Source organism: Pyxicephalus adspersus, chromosome W (genome assembly GCF_032062135.1).
Source record: "Pyxicephalus adspersus chromosome W, UCB_Pads_2.0, whole genome shotgun sequence".
NCBI classification, from domain to species: domain Eukaryota; kingdom Metazoa; phylum Chordata; class Amphibia; order Anura; family Pyxicephalidae; genus Pyxicephalus; species Pyxicephalus adspersus.
Window position 1 is genome coordinate 1,859,563 of NC_092870.1, and position 16,415 is coordinate 1,875,977.

A 16,415-nucleotide genomic window follows, 5' to 3' on the forward strand; every position below is an offset into this window, starting at 1 on the left:
ACATTAACCACATATGACTATACTAGGGACATTAGATTGTGAGCTCCTTTGAGGGACAGTTAGTGACACGACTATGAACTTTGTACAGCGCTGCGTAATATGATGGCGCTATATAAATACTGTATAATAATAATAAAATAATAATTACCTGCCTGATTGAAGGCTTCATTAACTGGCAGAGGAGGTCTGCTCAAAAATTCTGGATTCTGCATTTTAAGCATTTGCAAGTTGTTTTATGCAGTTTTAATAAACAAAAAAGGGCACTTGAAACTGGAAAAAGCCCAGCAGTTATCACCTGTTACCAGAAGGCACTTGGGAGCGGTAAATGGCACACTTAAACGGTGATAAGAACTAAGCTTAAAATTATTACACTTCATAAATAAATTGACAGTATAAAAGTGTAATTACAACCTTTACAAAACATGAGACATTAACAAGCTGGGTCACATTATAAGGGAAAAGGACAGTTAGGGTATAAAAAGAAAGATGGAAAAAGAATACTAAGGGGATGAACATTACAAAGATGGAGCAAAGTATAGGGGCCCATAGAAAGTGGTCACAATTTTAGAGGTTACTAGATACCACAAACAACTAGGACTACTAAAATGGTTGCATGTTGGCCCGTCCACTTTAACTAGCCGGCTAAAAAAAAAAAGAAAAAAAAAAAATTACAGGGGAGGACACTAAAGTTTAATCTATATAGTTGGTAGTGGTGACAACGTTACCTGGTAAGTGTGTACTCCCTGAGACCGGAATGCAGGTTCATGGGAGAAAAGGTTCCTATGCACCCACGCAATCTTTTGTCCCGTCCAATCTTCCATGTTACAAACAGGGGGCTAGCGCAAATAAAAACAGAAAACACATGCAAATCCATTAGATTGATTCAACAAGTTTACCACAGTAGTAGCTTATCAGTATATAGTTTAAAATTGTCTGATCTCTACAACATATTAACCTCCTGAGCAGTAAGCTGAAGTGTGGCTGAAAGTAGTGATCCTGAACCACACTGGGGATAGCTAAGAAAGTAAAAACTATAGCCTAACCTGGTCCCATCGGCGTCCTCCAGTGTCCTGCCGGTTGGATCCCATTCTCGCGTCCTCTTCGTCCGATCTGTCCCCCGGGACTTTCAGGTGACATCGGTGCTTGGCGGGAATTTAAAATTATTTTGTATTGTATGCAATACAAAGTAACATACATTACACACACGTGTGTGTGTGTGTGTGTGTGTGTGTGTGAATATACACATATATATTTTTATGTGTGTGTACACACACAAACACTACTGTACAGTTATATTACAGGTTTCAGTATTTTTGATTTATTTATGCACCCTTGTTTTAACAGATTAGTGTTTTTTCATTTAAAGTATTAATAAATTACAGTTATTAAATATTGAACAAATTTCAGTGAGTTATGCCTAAGAATTACAGGCCTACAATGTAAAATAAATTTGCATGAAAAACAACATACCGCTTTTATACATAAAAATCCGGACAGAAATGAACCACCCAGGAGAATAAAGACTATTAAAACAGATCAAAACATACAAACAAAAAAATAATGAAATAACTTGAATATACTTATTTAAATTTCTTTTGTTCATACAAGGGATTTATTGTTCCTTTATTACATTTTTTTTTATTTTTACAGTAAAACATTTGAAAATGAATTAGGTAAGCGGTTAAGGTAAAAATTTACACATAGCTTTTACTGGAGTGTTCAGTGTTAGGACAATCCTGCCAGGTGTTCCAACAATAGTCAGCCATCATATGTACAATGCCATCTACCCCGATACCCTCCTTCCATGACCTTCAAAATCTTGATGGAATCGTTCCCCTTGCTCATCACTGACTGTACCAATGTTTTCCGGGAATTTAGAAAGAGAGCTATGCAGAAAATGCACCTTGATGCTCATATTGCAACCAAGCATTTTGTAGCTCTCCAAAAGTTTCTGAACAATTTCTGTGTAAATTATTTGCTTGTGTGTTTCCAAGAAAGTGCTTAACAACGGCCGTGATAACCAAGAATCCTTTTCGACTTCTGACATTGTCCTGATGAAATGTTCATCTTTGATGAGCTGCCGAATCTGTGGACCATGAAACACACCAGCCTTTATTTTTTTAAAGGACAGGCTGGAAAATGCCAAAATGAGGTACTTCAGTTGGCAAAGCTTTACCGAACTGCTTCATCAGACCCAGTTTCATGTGCAGAGGTGGGAATATAATAATATTCTTTTCATCAACAAGTGGCTCGTGTAGAATGTTTGGATCACCTGGTTTTAGGGCAGATCTTGGAGGCCAATTCCTTTCCACCCAATGCCTCTCACAAGCTCTGCTGTCCCCACATGCACAGATAACAGAGATACATGGTGTATCCGCCTTGCTGACCAAGAAGGAAGCATCCCATTTTAAGGTCAACACACAGATGATCCAATTGTGTTGGTGATATTGCAACAACTCAATTACTCTCTTTACGTCAGCATATTCTTCACAAAGAAACTGAATGGCCAATTGGGAATGACCCAAAAATATTACCATTGTAAAGGAGGACACACTTTAAGCTATCAATGAATAGTCGCCATTCAGTTGAGTTATAGTTTGGAATTCCCAACTGCTCCATTAAACCAGGTATGTTATGGCAATAGATGAATCTAGTGTAGGGTGTACCAATTCACCTCCTCTAATGTTTAAGGTGCTGCATACCCCTATGGACGTGCAATAGCAAATGAATAAAGAATAGGGGAAAGCAGGGAAAAAAAAAGAAAAAAAAAAAAAAAAACAACTTAGTGTTACATTACACATTTAGTACATATACTTCATGTTCCTACAATCCCCTGAGCAATATGCCGTGGGGGATGTGGAGAGCTAGACATTGACTACTATTATAGCGGAGGTGAGGGCATGGGGGGGGGGGGGGGGAAAAAAAAGAGCCTTGTTGTGTTGGCTCTAAATCTATGTTGGCGTGTCGCATTTGGAAATAACTGCGCATGTGCGTAAATTCGTGCATGCCCAGCCTGAGATGGATGTCCCACTTCCGCCCTTACACTGTGCTCTGCAATTGAATTGAAAGCCACATATGTGCTGTGAGGAGGAGAGAGAATACTTCCACAACTCACAGCTGCCCTTTGTTAATGCTGACAACAGCTGCGTGATTGCAGAAGAGGACAGTGTAGATCTTAGCCACGGAGGTGATGTCAGAGCAGAGGGGGAGTGAAGTAGGAGGGGGGATAGGGAGGCTAGATCGTATCTGATTGGAAGTTGGGAGTATAGAGTGCGCAGTTCTAATACGAATGGGTGCGGAGGATGAACGCTGACTGAACTCTGCAGATTAGTTGAAACATGGAATAGGGGAAGAAAAATGAGTGAGAATGTGTTATACATATGATATTGAATACCAAGATATTAAATGAGAGTACATATAGTAATAGCACTCTGAAAAGTTTACATCATCATAACCTTCATGTGGTATTATTGGTACTTCTATATTTTTATCATGTAACATAGCAACATAACAAAAGGAAAGACAGCAACAAAATGAGTAAGAAAACTGTTCACACTTGGTTAGCATACATATTGAAATGAAACATCATATATAAAAAGGTACAATGAATAGAGCCTGCTGATGTCATAATGTAATTTACAGGAACAGAAGGAAAAAAACCTAGCTTAACAAAACCTTTCTAACTTATATGATGCTGGATAATTGATGTTACAAAAAAAAATAAAAAAAAAATAAAAAAAAAAAGTCACATATACAGTTCAGTTTATAAATATTTGGACAGACAACTTTTTCTAATTTTGGTTCTGTAGATTACCACAATTAATTTTAAATGAGACAACTCAGATGCAGTTGAACTGCAGACTTTCAGCTTTAATTCAGTGGGAAAAAAAAAAATAAAAAATTGCATACAAATGTGGAATCATTCCAATGGTGAAGAGAAACCCCTTCACAACAGTCAAACAAGTGAACAACATTCTCCAGGAAGTAGGCGTATCGATATCCAAGTCTACCATAAACAGAAGACTGCATGACAGTAATTACAGAGGGTGCGCGCTGCAAGGTGCAAGCCACTTATAAGCCTCAAGAATAGAAAGGCTAGATTTGCTCAAAAACATCTAAAAAGCCAGCACAGTTCTGTCCAAAGAATGTTTTTCCAGATGAGAATGCAAGATCAACCTTTACCAGAAAAAATGATGGCATGAAAAAAAAAAAAAAAAGTATGGCGAAGGCGTGGAACAGCTCATGATCCAAAGCATACCATATAATCTGTAAAACATGGCGGAGGCAGTGTGATGGCCTGGGCGTGCATGGCTGCCAGTGGCACTGGGAAACTAGTGTTTATCCATGATGTGACACAGGACAGAAGCAGCCGAATGAATTCTGAGGTGTTCAGAGACATACTGTCTGCACAAATCCAGCTAAATGCAGTCACATTGATTGGGAGGTGTTTCATAATACAGATAGACAATGACCCAAAAAATACAGCCAAAGCAACCCAGGAGTTTATTAAAGCAAAGAAGTGGAATATTCTTGAATGGCCAAGTCACCTGATGAGTAAAGGACCTATAAAGGATTGGCAGAGTAAATAAAAAGGAGGAAATGAGTCCATGAGTTTAGGACTACAGGCTGTCATTACGAGGAAAGGGTTTTCTACCAAGTATTAGAAATAAACATTTTATTTTCAGCTTTTTAATTTGTACAATTACTTTTGAGCCCCTGAAATGAAGGGATTGTGTTAAAAAAGACTTTAGTTCCCTACATTTTTATGCATTCTTTTTGTTCAATCCACTGAATTAAAGCTGAAAGTCTGCAGTTCCAACTGCATTGGAGTTAATTTAAAATTAATTGTGGTAATGTACAGAACCAAAGTAAGAAAAAAAAGTTCTCTGTCCAAATATTTATGGACCCAACTGTATGTGTGTATAATATAATATGTGTGTGTATGTATGCTGTAGTCCATATGACTGTATAAAAGTAGCAGGTAGTTAATTTACATTATCTTTTTATATATATTTACAATCAGATGCATAGAGTAGGTTTTTGATCAGGTAAAATGAAATGAGATAGGTGTTATATACTAATATAAACTATATACCAAATCATACTGAGAGGAATAAAAGTTTAGGTAAGAATGGTTTATAAGTCAACATCATTCAATCCAGGGTACTTAGTTGCTTGCAAATTTACTATCCATTTGCATTCTGTTTGTAACAGAAGGGTATCGATATCCCCACCTCTTGGGTTCGGGGAGATGTGTTCCAAGCCATAAAAGTTTATTCCCCGAGGGTTAAACTTATGTTTCATAGCCATGTGGTAAACTAACTGGTGAGGTGATGTTGTCATTTGTGATGGCGTAAATATGCTCAAATTCACTTTCTGAACGGTCTTTGGTTTTTCCTATATATTTTGCTCCGCATGTGCAGGAGAGTAGGTAAATAACCCCTGATATAGCACAGTCGAAATAGTGTATTGGCCTGTGTAAGTTGGCATTGGGTAGGAGAATGTTCATGGATTCATGTATACATTTGCATTACGAACAGTGGCCACACTTGAATGTGCCTCATGTCGCATTTGGTGGTAGGTTGAGAGAAGTTGCTTGAGATAGATTGGTCCTTGAGTGATAAGAGCATTTGAGATTCAGGTCCTATAAACTTGGATACTGTGGGGTCTGACCTAAGGAAATGCCAATGTTTATGGCATATGTCCTGAATGAATTTGTGTTGTTGGCTGTAGGTGGCGAGAATTCTGGTTGCCGGGTTAGTGTTTTTGGTGATTTGGTTGTATTTGAGAGGAGTTTATCCCTAGAAATGTCTCAAGCTCTTTTAAAAGCCTTCCTCAATAAATTCCTGGAGTAGCCTCAATGATAGGAGTCTCTCCTGGAGGGCTTTTGCTTCTTTATAGAACAATTCATCCGTGGAACAATTGCATCTCAGGCGAGGTAGAGATCTTGTGGTCTGTATCTATGGATATTAACACATCCAAGAATGGCAAACAAATTTTTCTATATTTGTAGGTGAACTTTGAAGATGTTGTAACTGTTAGTTTTAATAATCTGGATGACGTCATGAATGAGGTGGGTGGGACCTGTCTAGAACATGAGGATATCCTCTATATACCGTTGCCAAAAGAAAATATGGGTTCCAAGGTTGGTGTCTAACGTCATAAATAATTCCCTCTGCCATTTGCCAAGGGAGAGATTTGCGTAGGAGGGGGGACACACTTGGTTCCCAAGGCAACGCCTTGGGTTTGTAATTAAGTGGTGCCATCAAACGTAAACACATTTCTTTTTGGATTATATTAGGAGTAGGTGCAGAATTAAATTCATTTTCTTTCTGGTCGATGCCTTCAGAGGCATTTCGCAATGGTGGCAATACCCTTATTATGTGGTATGCTTGAGTATAGTGCCTCCACATCAATGGTTACCATAGTGGTGCAAGGTGGGATCTGCAGACGGTTTTTGGATTTTAGCAGTTCTATGGTGTCTTAAAGGTAGGCAGCTCAGTGACCAAAGGTTGGTGGCAAGCATCTACCAGTTCACTGGCATATGAAGCGAGGGAGGTCATGACCAACTATAGAGGGACCTGTTAGGTTTTGAATGTTTTTGTGAATTTTGGGCAGGGTGTAAAATGTTGGAACTAGAGACTGCCTAATGAGAAGATAATCCCTGTTCTTGTTGATTATATTGTCTTTGTAAGCATTCCAAACGATGTTACAGAATTAGTTTTTGTAGGTCATCAGGGTGTTGGGGGTATTGGCGAGTACCAGTTCTTGTTTTCTAGAACTTTAAGGCAGATAGATCTATATTGATCGATGTCCATGACCACTACGTTTCCCCCTTTGTCGGAGGGCTTGATGACAATGTTTCTGTTGTTCCCAAGGATTTGTATGGCTTTCTTCATTGCTGGAGTAAAACTGGTTGTATGGTGTTTTAAGGTTAGATTTTAATAAGTCAGTGGTGACAAGATCAACAAAAAGTTGAATTCACGGGTTTAAAGATAGTGGAGGAAAATAACTAGACCTGGGTCTAGGTTAATAGGTTCCTTTGTGATTCTTGTAGTTGAAAAAAAGATCAGGGTCAGTTTCATTTTCTGTAAGTAACTGTATAAGGTGCATTTTAGGAGAAGGTTGCGAGCGAACAAGTTGATAGCCTTTATAATTACAAACTTTAACGTAATCAGAAGGGGGACAGAAAGAGTTCCATCTTCAAAACATTGCATTTTGTTTCCGAAAGTTGATGTTATGGCAATACACCAAGCCACTGTTCTAAAGTACTGCTGAAATGCAATTTCTCTGATTCGAAAGTACGATACCTTCATTCCTTTTTCAAGTAAGTTTTTCTCACACAGCCTTGATGCTAGGAGTTCTGAAGCCTTCTTCGATAATCCCAACTCACATGCCAAATCACTCAATTCATGCTGATCAAATCTCTTACGAACAGAGTCCTTCAATTTCAAACTCTTCATCATTGTTGTCACCTAGTTCATGTCCTTCAAGAAAGGGTAGTGTAACGCAAACCTGTACTGGGATTTCATCTGAATGAGCCATTAGGCGTATACCCGATGGTAGACTAGAATACTCTACGTTACATTTATTGTTTTCTTGTTATATATCCTGAAGTTTTCACTATACAAAAGTAACAGTCACCAACAGGGCTGTGGAGTGGGTAGATAAATCCTTCGTCTCCGACTCCTCTGTAATTACAGGGTTTCTCATTTTATCTTTACACTTTTGCAACCAAACTTCACAAAAAAAAATTTAGACACCATATTTATTCATAAATCAATACATAACACAATATTTTAACCATAAAAGTTTCTCAAGAAACTAAATAAAAATATATGAAAATAAATAGATTTTTCAATTATGTTTTTTACTTTATATAATTTTAAAATTAAGTATCTTTATTTCAGGGATTTATACTAAGTTTTAAGATAACAATATTATTCATCTTTTTATCTTCAAAGTTATTCGTTTTATATTTAGTATTACTTACCCTTATGGCCAGAGAATTAAGTAATGCAGAACGTCAAAGAGTGGTAGTGGTAGAATGGAAGTGATGCCTCCCAGATAGCAATGGTTTTGGGTTTTAAATCACACAACATACAAACTATAACCAAAAATTAATAAGACCTATGAATCTTGCAGTAGAGTAGGAAAATTAACAAGAGGAGGTCTGAGAAATTCAAAGTTTGATGAAGCCCATAAGGCGGAGTTGTGCAAGGTAATGTCCGAAGATTGCGGAAGAAGCCTCAGGGAAATGAAGAATCAATTATTTGCCAAATTTGAAATTAATGCATCTATTTTAATAGATGATAAATTCCCAAGGTCATTAACCCTCCTAGCGGTATTCCCGAGTGTGACTCGGGGTGGAGGCAAAAGGCGGTATTCCCATATCACACTTGGGGTAGCTTTAAACTTAAAAAGACCCATTTACCTTGCTCCGTTGTGGTCCCCTGGCGTCCTGCTGGTCCCCGCAGATCCTGGGGACACATCCTTCCTCATCGATCTCCAGCCGGCGAATGCAGTGATGATCTCCGGGGTTTCCCGGTGACGTCCGTGCATGCGGGAACTTCAAATAATTTTGTAATGGATTTAATACAAAATAGCTGTATTGAGTCCAACACAAGGCTAGATTAGATAGATAGAAGTGGTGTGTGGTGGATGCGTTTAGCTAGGTCCTGGGTTGATTGTTTGTGGTTATGCCTAATCTGGGATCAAATAGTGATTCAAAATAAAGGACAGAAAAGAGGGTTATTGGCAAAAATATTAGGGTTTTATTAAGTGATGATTTTCCCAAATAACAGAGAAAAGAGACATTTTATATACATTATATTTTACATATATATTTTATACATGCTACTGTACAGTTATATTACATGTTTAAATATTTTTTAAGTTTATTAATAAATTTGTTAAATTTTTTAAATATCGTTATGCCGTTATGAGTTATGCCTAAGAATTATAGCCTACAATAAAAAATACATTTCTACACGAAAAATTGTACCGCTTTTTGCAGGGAAATTTGGACAGAATAAGACTGCTAGGGATGTTAAAAAGAACTTTTAATTCCTGCAAGGTGCAATGATTCCCACTTTCTTCAAGAAAGGCTTAGCTATGCTAACAAACTCCTTGATCTCATTGCTAAGGAAGATGGAAAAAAACATCTACTTTCTTGATAAAGTAGGTTTTAACATCTCAATGAGAACCAAAAGGGGAAGAACTCCTATTGAGCATAAGGGGTGGTGCATGGTGTGGCTAGAGTGCATTCCAGAAATTATTCAATTTGTTGCGCAAGGAATAAAAATGGGACCCTCCACTTTAGGTCACAAGCATTTAATCAAGAAGCATTCCTCAATTTTTATTGATGAGGTTTTGAATGTTTTTAGTGAAAGAGTGTTCAGCATGCCATCCTAATTATGGATAATGTCCCCTTTTATAAAACTAGCCAGGTAAAGAGCTTGGCTGAAAGTAAGGGACACCAACTCTTATTTTTACCACCATACTCTCCATTTGGTAATCCTGTTGAGAACATGTTCTCTAAATGGAAAGAAGTAGCAAGAAGAAATAGGCAAATCAATTTGGGTGCTTTATTAGAAAGCAGGATTGCTCTATTTATCATACAAAAATGTTTAGCTTTCTCCTCAATACCCAAGAGGAGAAAGCATTAGTGATTAATAAATCATATTTTTGTTTCTTAAAACATTTTATGGTAAAAATAGTTATATTTAATTTTATAATATATGTATTGATTTATGAATTAGGGGGTCTACATTTTTTGTGGTTTGGTCGCAAAAGTGTGAAGATAAAACGAGAAACCCTGTAATATGCTAATGTATTTTCCACATTGATTGAAGGAAGGCAACATACACACCATTTAACCACAGAACTCCTGGCTAGGAAGCTGAAGCTCTACCTTATTGTATGAAAACAATAAGGCTTTATTTATTGTTTTTATCAAGTGGCTATAAAGTAGTAGCATAGCATGCATTAAAATCAGGAATAGGAACTTAACCAGTTTAAAAATATGAAGCACATTTTTTGGCAGTTTTAAAAACCAAGCTGGAAACCCTAAAACAGTTTATATATTAAACTTGGAATATAGCTGTAGAGTAGAATAGCAGTTAAATGCAATCCAAAACTAACTCAATGTAGTGTTCTAAGAAACAGAATTGCTTCTGCCAGATCTTTCATAGAAGCTCTTTAATCTGACTTGATTATTTTTAAAGCTGAAAATAGTCTTTCAACACTGACTTGGGTGGGTGGCATTGCTGTTACAGTGCTAGCCACATCACTAATAAACTCAAGATGAACAAGGATGGATCCCTCTTCAGTCAGTTTCAATGAGCGATCATACTTTTCTTCATTTTTTTATCTTTAAAATACTCCTGCTGGAATAATTTTTTTGGACATTTTCTGGTTGTTTATCCTTCGCACATATGCGACGTCGCTTTACCGTTGAAAGTTCCATTTTGTCCAAGTAGGAATCAACGTCTAATTCTTCATTTGAAGAGGATGATCTGGAGTTACCAGTGCTTATAACTTCATGCAGTGGTGGTTTTTCAGGTAGTAATTGTAAGGAACTTACCTGTCCTGCGAGCTCGCAGCGTCCCTGGGGATCGCAGCCGCAGAGGGAGACACCGCTGCAGCAGGCAGCATGGCCGAGGCTGCTGCCCTGCTCGCAGCGTGTCTCTCTCTGCAGGCGGAGGGATCCGTCCTGGCCAAACTACTGTTCAGCCAGGCAGCATCCCTTGCATCTCTATGGACGTGTTTACAGAAAGTCCTGTACTCAGCACTCCTTTGGATGTGCAAAGTAGTGCACGTCCCAGGGGTGCTGTGGGAAGAGGTGCGCGTGCTACCACACGTGCCTCTTGTACCCCCAAAGGAGTGGCACTCAGCTGCCTCGCCGCAGGACATAGTTTGAATTCCCTGAACTCTGCCTGTCCTGACCTCGGATTGTTCCTGACCTGCCTTTGCCTTACCCTCCTGTACTACGCTTCAGACTTGATTTCTGTGAAATACCCCGTCTTGTTTTATGACTACAATAAAACTCGATAAAAAGACATTTGGAGTTGGCTGTGGTTTGTGTGCCCAGGCGCATTACAGTAATCCTTTCATGCGAACTGCTACATCATAGAGGGCCTTTTTTGCAGTATCAGTCTGGTCATCGCTCAACAAAATTTGGCTCATTGGATCAACATAATTAGCAGCTAACAAGATTTGATTATCCAGTAAGAGATTCTCTCTTTTCTTAATTGAAGATAATAGCTGATGACATTGTAACCCTCCACTTTTGTTCAGGCAATATATCAAGCTCTTCCATTTTAAGAAGAAATTTACCAGGTGGTAAATCTTTAGATTGCAAACTCTTGGTGACCGTAAAGGAGTTAGAAAGTAGATTTTCCAATGCTTTCACTTGTGTCCACTGGCTTTCAGTTAATAAAACATTTTCATTGTCCAGTTCGTCAAGAAAGTCTTTAGTTCAAGCAACAAAGACTTTCTTTCCCCGGCGTGTTGTTTGATCCAAAATGGCTCTTTTTCCTGCACATCTTTTCAAAATGGCATCTGTTTTAGGGGCCCGGGCGGCAACAGTTACTTGCCTCTATTTGCCAATTAGAGTAGCTGCATGACGATCTTTCTATCTAGCTTTTATTGCAAGTTGCAGAGTATGAACAGCACAATGCATATGTTGAATAGTAGTACGCTTAGATGCTTATTTAACAATGTTATCTAAAATGTCACTATTCTTTCAATACACTTGCAGAACGGTCTTCCTTTAGTATCGGTTTGTCACTTTCTTCATCTACTTTATTCACTTTCTCAATTTTGCTCAACATATTAGAAGTATTATCTGTCACAATACATAGATTCTGTTCAAAATCCTCGAGAACATCCTTCACTAACTTCTGAAGATAGTCACTGGTGTGATGTGCCCGAGTGTCCTTTACTCCCAGGGTTCGCATTATTGTTTTAATATTTTCATCAACAAATCTAACATTAATAGCAAAATAGTTGACTGACGTGTGCATGCATCCATCCATTTTTATTGCAAACATCCCTTCAGCCCTTTTCCTAGTTCTCCTTTTTACATTTGGCCTCTTCAATTATAAGTTTCCTTATACTTTCTCTTTTCAGAGAAACACCAAGTTTTTTTGCCATTTCTCCATTTAGGCCTAAAAAGGCTGGCTGTGAAAAGAAGGCTAGTGGTACACTTTTCTTTACTACCATAATGTGGTTTTTGAAGTTTTCTGTTTATTTAAATCTTCTTAGTTGTGTTTGGTCTCCAGTAGATTTCTGAACATTTTTTATCCCAGAAGATAGAAGTTGTGAATGAGAAAGATATCAATGAAAATATTCCAACACTTTAGGATGAAAACGCTGCAAGTGTCTTTTCAAATTTGATGCTCTTGTAGGTGCATATTTGTTAGACCCACTGAAACTCCTAATTTTTGCATCACATTGTTTTTTACCATCTTCAAAAATACATTGGCACATGTAATGTGCCCATCCTATCCCATCACTTGATAATATAAAGTGCTCATAAACAGCAGACTATCATGTTTTTTAAAAGACTTTTTGCCATTGTGAATGGGTTGCTGCTTTAACTAAAAACACACCCCTACATTTTACTCAGAAACATACACAAACATTCATACATTCCTGCACCACACACACACACACACCCCTACATTTTACTCAGAAACATCGGCTGTCGTCCATCGTCCGTGGATCCGGCAGGTCGGTCGTCCGGACGATGGACGACACCGACTGTACACACGGCAGATTTTCGCCGATGCCGATTATCGGGCGATAAAAATCTGACGTGTGTACGTAGCTTTACATCAGAGGAGTACCTAATTATGACTATTGTTTGTGAAATAGGACATCAGAACTTGCTGTGTTTTTTTTCCAATTTAAATTTATCAGGAGTCGGGGTCGGCACATTGTCATGTACCCAAAATTGTCTCCGACGCCAACTCCACAGCCCTGGTCAATGTTACATTCCGAACATAGTTTTTTTTACGGTTACCGAATCTATTACAATCCTGAGACTAAGGCAGAAAACATCAAATTTTAAACAATTCAACATAACACTTTACCTATGGGATTTAGCACTTGAGGAATTCTAACAAGTGCCACATAGTTGTGGGCCAGTGACTAAAATAACTAATTAGCTCTGGGGAACTGTTAATTCATGTTTACTAGTAGAAGTGCGTCTGTGGTTTATACTTGCCAGTGTCCTCACCAGCCCCGTTTAGGCTGAAGTCATATTTTTTTTTGTTAGGAGCAAAATGTTTAGAAAAGGCTTTAAAAATTACTTCTACTTGTCCCCAACTGACCTCATACTGATGAAAATAGAAGCGATTTTATGGGTTTGAAGATTCTACAAACTGGTACGATTAAAAAAAAAAAGTAATAGCAAAGCAATTTTTGTTACCATTTTGTTACTACTGCACTGTCCTTCCATACTTCATACAAATTTTAGATTAACCACAAGATAAAAAAAAATTTCACTGCAACTAGCATCTTATTTAAACAAGTGTTTGAAAATATTAGCCACAGAGCAAATGTCTTGTTTTCAGTGGGTAGGCAGAATTATGTGAATTAAAGGTAGCAGACACGGTGAAGCACAACAATCGTGCATATAATCATGGGTGGTCATACCCTGTTTCCCCCATTTTAAGTCATCCCCAATAAATAAGCTACCCCCAATTTTTGAAAAAATAATTAAAATAAGACACTCACCCGTGAATAAGACATCCCCCCATATCCGATCCTGTGTGTGTCTCCTTGATGCTGGCTGCAGCGCGTGTCTCCTCCTGGCTGCAGTGCAGGGTGAAACTGAAAGTAACAAGCCGGCATTCTGCACCAGGAAGCATGCTGCTGATCCCTGCCCTAACGGAGATCCCTACACTTAATTACCGGTAAGTGAACAGAAGGGGACAATCATTGCATAGAGTGATCAGAAGGGGACAATCATTGCATAGAGTGATCAGAAGGGGACAATCATTGCATAGAGTGATCAGAAGGGGACAATCATTGCATAGAGTGATCAGAAGGGGACAATCATTGCATAGAGTGATCAGAAGGGGACAATCAATGGCACATGAGTGACTTTCAACAATAAATGTGTACTGTAGTCTTCTTCATGGAAAAATAAGACATCCCCTGAAAATAAGACCCAGGGCATATTTTGGCATTTCAAAAAATATAAGAGAGTGCCTTATAAATCGGGGAAACGGTACATACATAAACAATTATATATAATTTCTTTATAAGAACGAAATGTTTTTGCTACCCCTTCCCTGCCTGCTCAGTAACCGTTATGCACACAAGAAAATCATAACATTTGTCATGCTTTGTTACAATATTTGCATATTATTGAAATTTGCCCTTGATGTTAAAGGTTGTTACTATTTTTATTAGAATGCAATACTGGAATGCAAGTATTGTTTTTGTACAATTTTCTTTGTAAAATCCTAATAAAAATGTATTGGAAAAAAATAATTTTATAAGAGATAGCTTATAAAGCTGAAACAACCATGGGAATAAATATCCATATTTAGGGAACTGTGTAATGAATGACAGATGAAGGCCAGATTGAACAATGATATAATACCTATATGACACCAGCAGAGGTGGATGGCCAAGGCTTATTAGAACAATCATAACTTAAAGTTATGAAACCCCAATGACTACAATCTCTACTGTCCAATACAATTGTGCCAAATGAATAAAATGCATCAGATTGTGTGATACGTAGGTACAATATAACTGCCCTCTCTCCTGCCTATGAATACATTGAAGGAACCATCAACAGAAATAGCTGCCACTTCCGACAATTCCATTAAAAAAAATTACTAGTTGCCTAGCTGTCATGTTGATCCAACGGGTTAAATACTTTAGGTCAATGACTGAGAAGTTATTTCAATTAGAAAATCTGATTTGCTGTGTCTTCACTTGCTGTTTTTTTCTGGGTCTGCAGAAAAAAAAAAAAAGTCACCTAACCCATCACATTTACTACATTCACTTATTACTCATAGAAGTAAAAACAAATAGCTGTAAACCTTTGGCAATCAGCTCTAGTTTCCTGTAATGAGAGAAGATTGGATGGGGTTGTTGCTGTGAACTTGACAGTCATAACCGAGAATCCTAATCCGTACTTGTGATCTGGCACCTGGCTCCCCCCTACCACCCAAACCGGCACTTACTATGGGTCATTGGTGAAGCGAGGTGTGCGGGGCGGCTGGTACCCATACAGGTGACAATACAGAACGTCAAAGCAGAAGCAGCACATCTCAGCGGAGACCACCATCTTGCGGGTGCCTTGACTTAAGCTGGAGCCACAGCCTGAAGAGAGAGTCCCGCAGTCCGGGGATAGGCTGTTCCCAGAAGCCAGGCCGTTCACAAAGCTGCTTCCACCGGGCCCGCTCGCGGAGCCTCTGCGGCACTGGCTCTCCCCGCTGCAGTGCCCGCCCGGGCTCCCTGAAGCAGGCGGCGGAGAGCTGGATAGTTTCTGCTTCTTCACCCCGCAGCAGCCGGCCGCCATTTTGGAACAGTCTCCCACGCACCGCTTCCGACCCATGCTCCGGGCGTGCTCTAACTGTGCGTGGTGACATCGGAACGGCCGGCCTTCGTAGCTCCACCCAATCCTGTCAGTCACACAGATGCTAGTCTCGCCACTGACTCTTACAGATGGTTGATTTGCAAACCGATGGAACTGTTACTCATACTCCCTCCGCTTCCTTTTGCTGGATGACTGACAGGCGGGTAGATCCTGCAGGGGGAGATACAGAAGAGGGAGGCCTGTCAGTGCGAACAGCTGATATAGACAGAAGGGAGCTGTCCCATGAAACTATATACTATTCTATATAGAACACAAGAGAAACACTATGTACACACAAATGCTGCTCAGCGTGCATTGCAAACAGAGTGGCCCATAGCTATGGCATTGCCGCTTTTACAAAGAGGCAGTATGGATGGCAGACACAGGTGACAAGTATCAGCTAAATGCATTAAAAATATAAGTGTTTAACAACCAGAGAAGATAAATAGTAACACATCAAAAAAAAAAAAACTGCAGTCAATGAAAAACATACAAATTGTGAATGACCCTCTGAGGTCTGCTTATCGTTTTCACTCAAGAATCACACATTTTCTGTGTGAACAAATGTGTGAATCTTGGGTAAAAATCATAAACAGACCCCTTTATATGTTGTCAGTGCAACCGTTTCACTGACCAGTGTTGTGTAACATAAAATACAATGGATTATAGACCAAAGCCAATATTGTATCTGTAAGAGACCCTGTTGCTAATATAAAACATTGCAATGAAAAGGTTTAAAAAGTACTGCGGCTGTGCTCATCAATGAATGCAGCTGTGGGAATCATCCTGTGGTGATGCCCACGGCTGCATT

At 38.8% G+C, this 16,415-nt stretch overlaps 1 protein-coding gene across 4 annotated transcripts in view; it reads right to left on the minus strand.

Moving 5' to 3' along the window:
* The window catches only part of LOC140342803 (nuclear protein AMMECR1-like), a 108,813-nt gene extending 93,189 nt beyond the window's left edge, over positions 1-15,624 (minus strand). Inside the window, exons 1-2 of one of the 4 annotated variants that reach the window (XR_011923160.1) lie at positions 15,210-15,624; positions 726-836 (exon numbers count right to left, since the gene is read on the minus strand). Coding sequence is in view for 3 of the 4 variants with exons in the window: in XM_072429150.1 (XP_072285251.1) it covers positions 726-836; positions 15,210-15,583 (485 nt within the window). In the remaining variant the exon portion in view is untranslated. The remainder of the gene's footprint in view (positions 1-725; positions 837-15,209) is intronic. The other 3 variants (XM_072429150.1, XM_072429152.1, XM_072429151.1) reach the window with 3 other exon arrangements.
* Positions 15,625-16,415: the final 791 nt, after the last annotated feature.